Source organism: Zingiber officinale, chromosome 4B (assembly GCF_018446385.1).
Source record: "Zingiber officinale cultivar Zhangliang chromosome 4B, Zo_v1.1, whole genome shotgun sequence".
Lineage (NCBI taxonomy): Eukaryota > Viridiplantae > Streptophyta > Magnoliopsida > Zingiberales > Zingiberaceae > Zingiber > Zingiber officinale.
In genome coordinates this window covers 116,434,679-116,450,130 of record NC_055993.1, presented here as the reverse complement: position 1 = coordinate 116,450,130, position 15,452 = coordinate 116,434,679, and the positions used below count along the sequence as shown (strand labels likewise).

The 15,452-nt window shown below is 34.5% G+C and overlaps 1 protein-coding gene across 1 annotated transcript; it reads right to left on the bottom strand.

The window, feature by feature from the left end:
- Window positions 1-3,409: 3,409 nt before the first annotated feature.
- Window positions 3,410-15,044, bottom strand: LOC121976146 (choline transporter protein 1-like). Its single transcript, XM_042528164.1, has 10 exons — window positions 14,740-15,044; window positions 14,061-14,419; window positions 13,111-13,256; window positions 12,515-12,698; window positions 12,172-12,245; window positions 11,984-12,097; window positions 11,329-11,685; window positions 5,713-5,973; window positions 4,166-4,393; window positions 3,410-3,828 (listed from the first exon to the last, which is right to left on the bottom strand). Exons 1-10 carry the CDS (start codon window positions 14,958-14,960, stop codon window positions 3,637-3,639), a joined length of 2,136 nt encoding a protein of 711 aa, XP_042384098.1. The 5' UTR covers window positions 14,961-15,044; the 3' UTR covers window positions 3,410-3,636.
- Window positions 15,045-15,452: the final 408 nt, after the last annotated feature.

Here is a 15,452-nt window from a genome sequence, read left to right as displayed (position 1 = left end):
TGGTCGACCACATTCTGGACATCAACCAAGCTATTGACGTGCTAGCAGTCAACAAAGCCACTAGCTATTGCCAAAATCGAGAAGAGGGAGAAATTAGGGCAGAGAAATCTTACTGAAGATCGTCAACTGAGTTGGAGAGGCAGGACTCAGGAGATTAGGGAAGACGTGCACATGATTGAAAATTGGGGTTGTACCCTAGATTTTTGACTATGAATCACGAATGGAATTGATATTCCATCAATGAATTTCGATGAAAATGGAATTCCATCGATGATCCTGTGGAAAGTTAAGGTTTGTCAGGAATTACCAACGGAATAACAGTCTATCGGTAACCCCCTTCCAAAAGAAGGTTATTTCCATCGGTGGATATTTCTTTCCTGAGGGAAACAACAATCCGTTGGGAATCTCTTTCCGACCGAATTGTATTTCTTTCGGTGTTCTCAAATAAGAATCATCGGATTGAAGCCTTCCCAACGGATTTCAACTTTCGTCAGAGATCTCCAACAAAAATAAATTCCGTCGAAGGATACCAACATAAATACATTCCGTCGGTAAATCCATCAATAATCCAGGGTTTTTTTTTATAGTGGAGATGAGCTTGGTGGTAAAGCTCGTGGTGGAAGGGTGCGTTTGGTTTGCACGTTTTCTATTTTCATTTTCTGGAAAACGTACGTTTTCTAGAAAACAGAAAATGACTTTTTATCATTCTCTATTTTTCTAGAAAATACTAGCATTTTTTTAAAAAAACAGACACGAAAAATACAAACCAAACATCATTTTTCAGAAACGCGCATTTTTCAGAAAATGAAAATGAAAAATACACAAACCAAACGCACCCTTATATTCCTCAAAAAAGATAGATCACAACTTAAATAAAAACACTCAATTATTAGAATGATTATAGTTAAGCTCAAGTCGATTGACCATAATGTCCTTAAGGAGTTAAGGAGTTAACTCAAACTAAACTATTGAACATAATGTTTTATATAGCTTAGTCAATTGGGCAATCAACTAATTTGGAGTAAGAAAATTCTACTCAGATAATGCTCAACTAGAAAAGTTAAAAAATAATCATTGATATCACAAAGTTGCGTTGCAAAAAGTGCAAAAATCCAATGATCTAAAAGCTATAGTCATCAGTCATTGATGATATACCGATTGGCAGACTATAAGGGAAAGTAATCAAGAAAATAGTTCACCATAATCTAATATAGTGATAGAGTATTCAAATTGTTTCATATTTTGATCCTTAATTTTGATGAATTTATAAGAATTCTTTTTCCAAATAAGATACGTAACTAAAGATATGAGCTCCGTTATTGCTATATCTATATAGCAATAGAACAAAAATGAAATTGCGATTGAAGAGGACTAAAGGGACATTTGAAAGTTAGCTAATGCAAAGCATTCTATTTTTGCAGAGGTGAAACAAGAAGGGACTAGCCTAGGTGCAGAGGTGAAACATAATAGTGGGCTAGTCTAGGCTCTACGTGGCAGAAATCAATTAGTGGCTAGTAACGATTTAGGCACCCTTTTTTAGGGCATTTTTAATAGTTAAAGTTTTGAATGTGCTTTTTTAAAGATTTTAATATGTCACATCAACATTAGAAAAACTCATTAAAATATTTCTAATGGTTAAAGTTCTAAGTGAATTTTTTTGTAATTCTCTCCACATGTAATTACATGGCTCATGCATATTAATTCTCTCCATAAATGAACTTATTATTAATTATTTATAAAATAAAACATTATAAAATATTATGACAATCATTGACATTAATTATTAGTTCTATGTTTAAGAGAAAAAAGTATGTTTGAAAACTCAAACATGCTCTTAAATTAAAAACCCCAAATCTTATATACACAACCATAAAAGCTCTTTTTGGTGAGGTTTTTCAATTTTACAAACCTCTAATAAAGCTTGCATTGGAGATGTTCTTACGTGTTAACGTCGTGGAAATGAAAATGGGAAAAAGGGACATAATTGAATCCATTAATTTTATTTTTTAAAAATTTAAAATGATGTTACATTGGAAGAAAACTTAAAATGACTACAATTAATAATCTTTATAATTTTAAAATATCAATTTTTCTTCAAGTAAACAGAAATTAAAAATGAAATGAATTCTTGAAAGAAAATTTATTTTCTTAGCTACTAAGTTTGGTTGACTCCGAGGCGAAGTATAAGAGGCAACCCCCTCCTTATAAGGTATATTATCTAGTCTAAATATTAAGGCTGATTATAAATTTTTTAATTAGCTCAATATGTTCTTTTCTCTATATCAAGATTTTAAATTTAATCAAATTTTAAAAGTCCAAATATTTTCTAACTAATTTAGATGTTGAATTCATAATAGATCAGTTTGATTAGAAGTCTCGTAGAATAAAATATAATATCAATGAACTTAATTTATTATATTTATGATGTTTTGTAGGGTTATTATTTTTATATTCTTTTAATTTATTTTTATTTTTTAAATTATTTATTTATATTTTATTAAAATATTATCATTATGATATGAAAATAACGAGTTTACTTATGAAAATCGTACAAAATCACAAGTTTACTTATGAAAATCGAGTGAAATCGTGATAAAATCGTGTATTAAAGTAAAATCGGAGTAAAATCGTAAAATCGAAGCAAAATCGTAAAATAGGATCAAAATCGTAAAATCATATTTAAACATGTAAAAACATGATTTTTGAGATAATTTTATCGATTTTGTGTCATAAATAAAAGGGAACTATTTTGGACAAAATGATATCGTTTTGGGATAATTTTAAATTTGTAGTTGTCTATGAATGATTTATATTAATTTGTTATCTTGTGTTTTATTTATCTTTAGATTTAAATTTAGATTTGAATTTATGTTTATGTTGTATTTTCATGATAAATATTTGACTGTTTAAAAATTTAATATGATTTAGATTTGAATTTATGTTTATGTTGTATTTTCATGATAAGTATTTGACTGTTTAAAAATTTAATATGAGTAGTATATGATTATATAAATTAAAATGTTCTATATGTAGATTTATGTTATAATTTAAATTAAAATATTTAATGATCAATTAAAAAAATATATCATATTTCTTTTAAAATTGATTTAAAATATGATCTAAAATTTTACGATTTTACGATCTGATTTTATGATTGCTCTAATAATTTTATCTAAACTCTCAATTTTGACAACACTGCTCATAAACAAACCATGAAACAAATAAGAGAGAAGGTAGTCTATTTTCGAGATTCATCCAACGAAATCTAAACACCTAAATTATTAAAAAAAAATCATATACATACTCTACTGGTATTAAATGTCATTTGATGAACTCAAATGAAATCTTGAAAAAAAATAGAGTTAAGTGAAATATTAACAAACTACAGAGGAAGAATTGGATGAGAATATACATAAAGCTGTTTGCAATCATCATAAACTCTAGCAAAAGACTCAGTTGTTTTAGAGCTGCAAAACCACATCCCTTGGATGATTGATACAAACATGTTATCGGCTTATCACAGAACACACATCGATAACATTAATGAAATGTCACGGTAACAACAAAATTAGAGTAAGCATCAGAAACTATTGATGCTTTTCGATACACAGAAGAGGGAGGGAGAGAGGGAGTCACTTAAGGGCCTTGTGTTAGTCTCTGCATTTCTCCTTGGCCATCTAGTGTTTCTATGAGCAGAAGTGGCGCGCACTGAGCAGTTCCTTGATGTTCTTCTGTATCTTGGCAGAAGGAGAGTATGATAGTATCTATCGACATCTCGACGACCGCAAAAAAGAGAGTTGCTACTATGTAACCAAGTCCCCAAGTTACCTGCATGAAAAATGCAATCATGTCCGAAGTACGCCTGGGATCTGTGGAGTTGCATTGATAAGAAAGAATTTACAAAAAAAAAAAGAAACCAGTGTAGTTTTTCTCGATAAAAGGCAAAGAAAATAACAGTCCGGTACCAGTTCTTGAAGGGTCAGATCACATTGGATGTACGCAATCTTATCCTACATTGCGAAAGATTGTTTTCGTGACTTGAATCCGTGACCACAGGATCATACGATAATAACTTTACCATTACACTAAAACTCCTTTCTCTCGACAAAAGGCAAAGAAACACGAGTAAAATTTCTGAAGGAAAGGCACTTTATTAAAACCTTACCAGAACAGGGAATAGAGGGGATGAGATCTTGTTATGAGAAGATTTGTATTTGTAGGTATCCAGCATAAGGAATGCAAATAATGCACAGAAGAGGCTAACACATAACTTTCCGAGGTAAAGAATGACATCTCCGATGACATTGACCTTTCCTATGCGTAAAATGTTATTCATGATCAAACCAGTGGCAATCACCGAAGCTCTGCTAAATCCTTTTCCTGTGATAGCAATCTGTGATAGAAGTAAAAAGGTTAGCAATACGTGGAAAGAAACTTGAAACTTTATCGAACATGTTAAGACTTACCTGTGTGTACTGCCACAGTGGCACCTCCATGATTTACTTTTGCTTCTTATAAATGAAAAATATTTGAACAGAAATCTTGACAGGAAGCAAATTAATACCCCTCCCATTTTATTTAAAGTAGACTCCATATATTTTTCCCCTAAATTGGTTGAATTTGTCAAGACAAGGATTCAAACTCAACACCTGTCAACTAACCATATAATAATCTATCAATTGCTCAATCTAGTAGTAAGCAAGCTAGATCAAAGAGCTTCCAACTAAAGGTCAGGGGCTTAGTGTTGTTCTTCTTCTCAGGATCGGATTGCATGGACAACACTGAGACGATGGTGATTCCGTTGCATTCAAGTCACATTTAATTTTGTTCATCATCTATTTTCATTTAATTTATTTCTTCTGTAAAATCTGATGTTAACTAAATCCTGTACATGATTCTTTTTCAAGTTCATATGGTTGCTAGAATTTCAATATTAGAATTCATGATCAAGAAAACTACCAACTCTTATATTCTGTATAACGGCGCTAGTGGGAGAGTTTAAGCTTGTCGTCACCCCCACCTCAGACAAGGAATGCACCTCGCGCGCGCGTGTGTGTGTGAGAGAGAGAGAGAGAGAATAGTACATAAAAATGTATATTAAAAAGCTAAGAATCCATCAATTGTTAATATCTTTAATTCACTTCAAATAATCTTCATATTTAAATTTATGTCGTCTTAAACTACATAATCCAAGTCTTTTCTCTTACTTGGACAGCTACTCCACTACTATGAACCCTAATATATCTTTGTTTGAGGACGAAAACAGACGGCATGTCACTTTAGATCGATGTGATTTGTAATACCTAAGCCAAGTATATGGAGGGCAAAAAAAATAATGTCTTTCGCACACAGATGACATTCGATTATATAACTTAAAGGCTCATGAGAGTCTAGGCCTAGGAAGAGGAATCTTAAAACATACTTTAAGGAAAAAAAAAAACAAATACAGCTAATTATTCTGGTAATGGTAGCTAATAGATGCACCTCAGAAATACATTATTTCCAAAAATATAGAAGAAAATAATAGAACAAAACCTTCAGTCCAATAAAATAAAACAAAAGTCTAGTGATTATGTGATTATCAAAAAATGCTAAGTCAAAATAGGCTAACTTTAGAAACAGAATGAACCAAACTAGTCCAACGTCCAGCAAACAAAGCTAATGCCACATGAATGCATGTTAAAAGATTCAGGCAGTTATCTCATAACTTACCATAATGTATGCATTGCGATTCACAGACTTGATGGTCCAATCGATGCATCCTAAGCAATAGTGTGAAGAAGAGGACATGAACTTTCCAAAGAAGGTTGCTGGAGCAGGATCAGTATGTCTTAACCTACGCCGAAAAGCCTCAAGTATAAACCGGATCCATTCGACAACGGATACAATGACGGAGCCAAGCGCCACCGATCCCAGACTGTATCGCAAGAGCCGCTTCATAGAAGAAAATACAGGAAGAAATGGAATCTCTGGCTGCATCCAATTTTAATGACTTGGATTACAGAAGAATGGGAGAAAAACAATAAAACAATAAAAAAGATTAATCAATATTCAGATTTATCCAAGGCAGGAAAAACAGTTAACAAATCCATAGACATGCCAATTTAGTCTATTAACAAGGGGAGTTTACCAGGCTTGTGAGTGAAGTACCATTAATTGTCAGTTCTCTGATTTAACAAGTGATTATGCTCGGTCTCAAAAACGATGAAGTGTTCCAATTTGTAAAAGTAACTGCGTTGTTGACCATCACTGATTATCACATGAAACTGTCTAGCGACTTAAAGGGTTGAGGATGAGGTGTATGTCAAGTTTAAAATGTAGGAGATTGTGAAATCCTAGTTTAGTATGACATGGAAAATTGTGGACCAATGAAATTTAATCATGGATGACTATTGTTAATAGGGGCTTAAGCATTTCGGGTAAATGAGTGAGCTTCACAAATTAATTATATGCTTGCTCCCTAAGCAAAAAATTAGATAGAAAAGAAACTGCATTCTCTAGTATAAATAAATACAAAAACAGCAAAAATATTCTAAAATGTTTGAGTTGTTAAGTGGAAATTATTATTATATCAGGATAAAATTATCCACTATCATACAACTCATCATACCCCAACATACTTTACTTATTTTATGTTTTCAGTTACTTCAAGGCATGCTTTAAAGTGTCGTGCCGAGACGGTCGAAACGGGCGAAATATCTCGTTCCGCTTGGCGATCGGCACCGGCACGACCTCGGCACCAGACCCACGACAACTGCGACGTGTTGCGAGACCCCGTGGCTGCAGCGGAGGAGTTAGCACGGCCCCGACACCAGACCCACGACAATTGCGATGTGTTGCGCGACCCCGTGGCCGCAGCGAAGGGGTCGGTAGGCCTCGCAACAACAGCAGAGGGGTCGCATAACCCTTTCTCTGCTGCCACGCAGACGTTGTGCGACCTTGTGACCGTTGTAGAGGGGTCGCACGACCACCATGGTCGCCCCGGAGGAGTCACGCGATCCTCGCGGCCATGGCTAAGGGGTCGCGCAACCCCGCGGCACCGCCGAAGTAGCGTGAGCTCGCGAGTGGTGTCGGATTTCGGATTTTTTAATTAAACTTAGGTTAATTATTTTAATCAACTCCTAGTTATGATAGAGATAATCTAAATAGACTTTATTAAACCCTCATAAAAATTTTATTTATTTATTATCTATTTTCATATCTTTTCCTTTTTTTTAAAGATTATTTTTTATATTGTTTATTTTTTAAATATTTATGTTAAATATTTTATTTTTTAATTAATATATTTTATATTTAAAAAACACCGAAACTATATCGGTACGACATGATACGGTACCGAAACTATATTGTTTCGGTCCGGAATCGAAACCTCAGCACGGGTCGAAATTTTAAACCTTGCTACAAGGTAATGAGTACAGAAAAAAAGTAAGGTGGCAAAAACTAAGAATGCTACAATGTAAAACTAAAGGATATATTAAAAAGTGTTAATATCCAAGATTAATTAGGCGTAAAGATAATAAAATAAGGGGGAAAGGTCAAGATGGAATGGATATATTCAAAGATAGCCAATATATTTTATGGTTAGAAACTTTTAGAGAGAGGATGAAAGAGGAAAACCAAAGAAAAATTTAGTTAATGTAATAAAATAATAAGTTATTGTTTAAATATTAATATAAACTTGTATAGAACTGAATGAATGGAACTCCGCCCATGATGACCAGTCATGGCCGGTCCCTAGCCCGGATAAAGGAGGAGGGTTGCGTTAGGTTGCCAGCCAGCGTCAAACTATGGCAAAATTTCATGAATGAATCCATTAAACTATTGTGCTAATGCTAGGTTGTTCCCCGGAAGGAACGCGTTGCAGGGTCCGACTGTAACGTCTCGGCAAGGACCGCTACATCTCCAGAACTCGGGTGTAGTGATAAATATGCAAGAGTTCGCGTTACAGGGTCCGACTGTAACGTCTCAGCAAGGACCGCTACATCTCCATGAGAACTTGGGTGTAGTGTTAAATAGGCAAGAGTTCTCACACCATAGGTTAGATAAGAACAAATATGATAGGAAAACTAATAATCTAAGATTTGGAACATGGAATATAGGAACTCTCACTGGTAAATCAATGGAGGTAGTAGATATGATGATTAGGAGAAAAATTAATATTTTATGTGTACAAGAGACAAAATGGACAGGTGAGAAGGCAAAGATGATAGAGAACTCGGGTTTTAAGTTATGGTACACGGGAAAGAGTAAAACAAGAAATGGAGTGGGTATTATTGTAGATAGTTTGTTAAAGGATGAAGTTGTAGGAGTAGTTAGAAAAGGGGATAGAATTATAACTCTTAAGATAATAGTGGCGAAAGAAACTATTAACATAATTAGCGTATATGCACCACAAGTAGGATTAGATGAAGCTACCAAATTAAGGTTTTGGGAGGACTTAGATGAAATATTATAAAATATTCCACCAAATGAAAGGATTTTAATAGGAGGTGATCTAAATGGCCATGTCGGAGTAAAAAATGAGGAATATGAGAGAGTACATGGGAGTTATGGGTTTGGAACGAGAAATGAGGAAGGGAAAACTATATTAGATTTTGCGATAGCATATGACCTTATATTAGCTAATACATTTTTTAAGAAAAGAGAAGAACACTTAGTCACATTCAAAAGTGGGAATAATAAATCGCAAATTGACTTTCTTATAGTTAGGAAGAAGGATAGAAAGATTTGTAAAGATTGCAAAGTCATCCCTGGAGAAAGCTTAACTACCCAACATAGGGTAGTAGTATTGGATATACGCCTCAAACATAGTATCAATAGAAAGAAAATATATACAATTCCTAGAATTAAGTGGTGGAAGTTAAAGGATGGGAAGCAACATATATTTAAAGAGAAGGTAAAAGTACAAGCATTAGGTGAAATATACGATGACTCTAATACAACATGGGATAAGATGGTATCAAAGTTGAAAATAGTAGTTAAGAGTATCCTCGGTGAGTCAAAGGGGCATGCACCGCTAAGTAAAAAATCTTGGTGGTGGAATGAGAAAGTACAAGAGAAAGTGAGGGAAAAACGAATAGCTTATAAGGAATTATATATTTGTAAGAACGAGGAAAATTTAAAAAAATATACAATAGCCAAGAAAGAAGCTAAGAAAGTAGTGAGTGAAGCAAAAAATGAAACTTTTGAACAGTTATATCAAAAATTGGATACAAAAGAGGGGGAAAAAGATATTTATAGAATAGCTAAAGCGAGAGAAAGAAAAACAAGAGATCTTAGCCAAATAAAATGTATTAAAGATGAATGTAATAGGGTATTAGTAAGCGATGAAGAAATAAAAGAGCGGTGGAAGAGGTATTTTCATCAACTTTTTAATGAAGGTTTAGGTGACAAATTTAATTAGGTCAAATGAGCATCGAAATTTTAATTTTTATCGTAGAATTCAAACTTCGAAGTAAAACAAGTTTTAAATGAGATGACAATGGAAAAGTCGTTGGACCGGATGATATTCCGATAGAGGTATGGAAGTGCTTAGGGAAACAAGGTATTGAATGGCTTACAAAATTATTTAACATGATATTGAAAACAAAAAATCAATGAAAGGTAAGTATTCTAGTTCCCTTATATAAGAATAAAGGAGACGTACAAAATTTTATAAACTATAGGGTATTAAACTAATGAGTCATACCATAAAATTTTGGGAAAAAATAATATAAAAAAATTCAGAAAAGAGACCACAGTGATCGAAAATTAATTTGGATTCATACTTGGATGGTCAAGCAACTAATTGAAAAGTATCAAGAACAAAAGTAAGATCCACACATGGTATCTATTGACTTAGAAAAAGCTTATAATATAATCCCACGAGAAATTATATGAAGAATTCTAGAAAAGAGAGGTATTAGACTAAGCATATATTGAACTAATTAAGGATATACATGATAATTAACTGAAGCATTTCCAATAAAGATAGGGTTACATCAAGGATCAGCTCTAAGTCCCTATCTTTTTTCACTAATTATGGACGAACTGCGCACATTCAAGACACAGTACCATGGTGTATGTTGTTTGCAGATGATATTATTTTGGTAGATGAGACACGTGAAGGAGTAAATGCTATGTTAGAATCTTAGAGGGAAACACTAGAAGGGAAAGGTTTTAAGCTTAGTAGATTAAAGACAGAATATATGGAATTTAAGTTTAGCAATATTAGAAGTAATGAAACAATTGTTAAGATAGGAGAGGACGAGTTGCCCGGAACAGAGAGATTTAAATATTTAGGATCATTTTTGCAAAATGATGGAGGAATTGAGAGAGATGTCTTACATAGAATACAAGCAGGATGGGTGAAATGGAGGGGAGCGTCGAGTATCTCTTAAACTTAAATGTAAGTTCTATAAAATCGCAGTTAGACCTGCTATGTTATATGGAGCTGAATGTTGGGCTATGACTCGAGCACATGAGCAGAAGATGAGAGTTGCAGAGATGAGGATGTTAAGGTGGATGTGTGGACATACGAGGATGGACAAAATAAGAAATGAGAGCATTAGAGAGAAAGTAGGAGTTGCATCTATTGAGGAAAAACTCAGAGAGACACGTTTAAGATGGTACGGACATGTACTTAGACGACCAATAAATGCTCCAGTTAGGCGATGTGAAACTATGATAAACATGCATATAAAACGAGGAAGAGGAAGACCAAAAAAGACTTGGTTAGCAACAATAAAACAAGATAAAATTTATTTAAATATAGATGATGATATAATAGGAGATAGAGCTCAATGGCGTAAAAAGATTCATACAGCCGACCCCACCTAGTGGGAAAAGGCTTGGTTGTTGTTGTTGTTGTTGTTGTTGTTGTTGTATAGAACTGAATGGATGAACAATATCCATGTAGCGAACCCCAATTAGCTAGGGCAGACACAACTTCACGATGATGATGATAACTACAATCTATCAGTACCGGGTATCATGTTATTTGAGGACTATCCATGCACGATGGATGAAGAAGAAGAAATAATCCAAGATGGCAATGATCATTTCCATTCCTTACTAGACTTTTAACATGCAAATCAAGGTTTCACGATCTTAGTACATTCAGGCTGATAAATTAAGAGTGCATGGCCAGTAAATTTTAGAGTTAAGGAATCTGGAATCTTAAAAACAGGCTATATAAATTCTATATCAACCCTAAGCATCAAATAGCTTCAAAATGTGAGCTTATGACGAGTAAATTTAGAGCCAAGGAATCTGGAAGCTTAAAAGCAGGCTACATAGATTCTATATGAACCCTAAGCATCAAATAGCTTCAAATGTGAGCTTACTTACCGATATCTCACCACGAGCCCAGTAGTAAGAGGCAACTGATCCAGCAATGACTGTAGATGAACAGGCAATGATAAACTGTGTTGCCCAGTAGCATCCAAATAAGTGAAAAAGAATAGAAATTCCAATGTGTGGGGTGTAATGGATGCTATAGCCACAACAATTATCACAATTGACCTTGTTGGACTTTAGGTCAAATGCACAGCAATTGCCACTACAGTCATTTTTGAGTATCTGACCCGAGCTGAAAAGATGAAGAGCAGCAGAAAACCAGAACATATAGAATATAGCAAGAACAACATATGGAAGTATTGGGAAGATTATAAGAGCCTGAACTTCCCCAATAACTTTTGCTGCAACCTAAATAAACTCAAAACATTAGATTTTTCAGCACAAAGTATTAGAGATGCAAGGAGAAAATGTGAACAGAAAAATTCTCTATTAGAGTAATAGAAGCTAAAAAAGTTGTGCAAATAAAACCAGGCTGTGTGAGTTCATTTCAAAAGTTTATTATCTACTAACACGGTTACAGAAGTATTTATACAGAAATAGTTGGAATTTAGGTGCCCTCAAAATTATAATTCCATGTCTAGCTAAATTACCAAAAGGAAAAGACTGCCAAATGAGATTTCAATTATATCTATGAGAAACAGCATACCTTCAAAACAGATGTTGCTATAAGTATTCGGCGAACAATTGCAATCGAAGATAGGAAGGCAATAATCATTACTATCGTCATAAGAATAGCTACTACACGAAGATGATTTATTTCCTGCATTAAGTCAGTAAGTTAGAGAAATTAGAAGATAATTGTCAAAACATTAGCTCTAAGTGATTGAGACTAACCCGGCCACTTATGTGGATGTAGGGATCACTTTCGCCAATAACAACTGATAAGGCATCATCACCAATCCATCCAGCTGAAAAAGTTAAATATTAGTAGTGTCTCTTGCTTATTGGTCATGACAAAATTCACCTTGTGCAATATGAGTAAATGTGGCATCTATATGTATTATCATAGCCTAGATGAAATAAAGAAAATAAATTCCAAGATTTTGATTCTTGACAATGGTAGACAGCTTGGGCCAAATACGTCTGCATTAGACATATTTGATCTCTATGACTCTAGTTCTACATGATCAAGCATCCCACAATACAAAACCAAACATGACAAGACTGCATATCTGACCTTTTGCATAGTACAACATTGTAACTGATATTACAAGAGCATTGAAGAGAATCACTGTTATCCAAGTCATTCCCGCAACAAAATGGCGTATCATCAGTAGCCAGATAACAGACAAGAAGAGTGGAACAATTCCTCCACAAACAATTAACACGGGCCATGCTTTCCCTATATCTGCAACATATCTCTGCATATAATAAATATTCATGGGTACTGATGTCAATAGGCTACCAAAGTAATTTTGGTTATAAGACAATGAAAAGGCATCAACATCCAATATGAATGCAACCTAATATAATTGTTGAATCTCACTTCTGAAAGGAAATCTCTATTTACAGAACACATCATGGTTTAACCATCATATAGAAATCAAAGTAATTTCTAAGCAAGCAACAGGAGCATTCAAATACAACATTATCTTATGACATGTACAACAGATCAAAACAATTTTAAGAAACCGCAACTGTAACAAAGTTAGAATGATTATAGAACAGCATTTATCCAGTAAGGATATTCTTATTTATTGATCAATTACAAAAACTTAGAACTTAAGGAATATTTGAAAAGTATAGATACAAAGTTATTGCTCTCTCACCAACCTTTAAAACAGATGATGGGGAATTGATTGTTTTGTGAATAGTTTTATCTATAATTATGTTCTCATCAATGTTAACACCGCCCATCTGCTGCCAATGCTTCAATGAAACATTTGATGCACGTACGATAAACTGACAGCTCCAGTGCACTGAAGTCATAAAAAAATAATTCAGTGGACAAATACACAAAAGTGATGTCTTCATGTAATCATGGCAGTGATAAAATTGAATCTGCAGCATACAAATTATTGGTCATGATGGGTAAATGAGCGTCTAAACGAGCCAACCCACACTAAGGTTTAACACGTTCCACTTTATTCATTTTCTTATTGAGACTGTTCAAGTTTGTTTATTAAAGAGCTTTTTATCAAGCTCAACCAACAACATTAGATTGATCTAGTTTGTGAACCTTATATTATTTTGTAATCTTTTCCATATTATTGACAAATTAAAATTGTGAAAAAATATAGATTACCATATGTTTATTTATTTGAATAAAAATAGAGAAACAAATTCATAATAAAGATTTAGATAAGTTAATACATAAGTTTATTTGTAAAGTGTTCATGAGTATGTTGATGAGCATCAACAAACCAAGCTCACTAATGAACTCTCATCAAACTGAGCACCAAACTTGTTCACCAATGTTCTGTTAAATTATAGCCCTATGCGTAAACCAAGATCAAGTCATTTGATGACAGTATTTAGAGAAAGAAACCATGCAATTACAACATAAAATCATTTAAAGGACATCTAATATACTGCTGGTGATGACAAATGATGCGGCAGAGATAGATCACTAATTTTCAACTCAGTTCACAGAAATCTAATACAATGCACAAGAAATAAAGGCCAGAAAAGGTGAAAGGAACCACTTCTTTATTTCCTATCACAGTAGATAGACTCTCAATGAAAGATAAAAATTTAAACTTGATATTAACTAGCTTGCTTACCATTCACACTTGGAAATATGATGGGATAGCATGGACCTTGGAGCTGAAGAGAAGTATTCCTCATTTCTGGTGTTAGAAATTCATAGTAGTCATAGTCCCTGTTAATCCAATCATCCACAGAGAGGCGAATGTCCCCCTCTGGGTAATCGCAAACCCAGTTGAGACCATCTTCTGAAGGAATAGGGCATTCCATCAAGCATATGCTCCTTGCATCAGCTAGATCGAACCGACTCTCCTTAACACCACTCAAGTAAACCTGATTAGGATCAAGCCAATACCTAACGTCCAGTTCGCGCAAATCAGGATCCGCATGCCTGTTCCCGCAAACATTTCCTTTGTAATCCAGACTATAAGTAAGTCTGCATCAGTTTTGTTCAATCGACATGTTATCATCTTAAACATTCTCCACACAGGCTTCACACTTAAATATGACGAAAAAAAAAGATAATGTAGCTAAAAAAAACCAATCGCGGGGCGAAAAGGAACATCTAAGAAGCCATGGAAGCGACGATTTTAGCCCAAAACGAAACTTTCGAGAAAAAAACGCATTTTTATAAAATGAAAATGACGGATAAAATATAAAGAGGGCAAAAGCTGACATCTTTTTGATAAAAAAAAAAAAATGACCGTGCGAGAGGCTCAAAGCAGAAAAAAGGAGGAGAAAAGTCACGTAATTTACCGGAGCGGGTTGCCCTGGTTGAACCCGAAGCTGGAATTAACGATCATAGCCACCCAGAATGCAATAAAGATGACGAGGAACACCAAATCTCTGCACTTCCTGTTGTGTCTGATGATCCCGCCGTCACTACCACTTCCTCCTCCTCCTCCGATCTGTCCTTCCGCGTCCACCCCAGCCGCCGCCGGGTACCTCCCAATGATCGCCCCCAGCGGACCGCCCATTTCCTCTACCCTCCCTCGCGCTGAAACGTCCCAGCTGAAGGAGAGACAAGTGACGGAGCGAGGGCGAGTGGGTGAGTGAGGTGTCCTCAAGGGAAGGAAGGGAGGGTAAAGGAGACCGCACGGTGCAGTGATCCTCCGGAGCACGATTAATGCTGATAAGGACAATCATGAGCCGCGAATAATTGGTCTCGAGGAATGTGCTTCATCGATGGATCATGATATTTAAGAGGGCGATGCGAGTGCACGGAAACTGTTGGTATAAAGAGAGGGAAAAGGGCATTAAAATAATTTTAGTTTAATACTTTTAATTTATTTGATAAAAAACCAAAAATATATAGATAGATTTAGACGAGTGAGTTCGTTAGATGACCTACTTCTCCTTATTGAATATATTTACGTCATTATTCTAGAAGATAAGTAGATATTTACATATCTGAGTAAATATGAATTTACAACAATATCTTTATATTAATGATGAATCAACTGCAATAT

Coding starts and splice junctions, on each gene's coding strand:
- LOC121976146 (XM_042528164.1), bottom strand. CDS start 14,960: ATGGGCGGTCCGCTGGGGGCGATCATTGGGAGGTACCCGGCGGCGGCT. Junction 12,098..12,171: donor ACATCCACATAAGTGGCCGG/GTTAGTCTCAAT, acceptor GACTTAATGCAG/GAAATAAATCATCTTCGTGT. Junction 11,686..11,983: donor TAGCAACATCTGTTTTGAAG/GTATGCTGTTTC, acceptor GAGTTTATTTAG/GTTGCAGCAAAAGTTATTGG.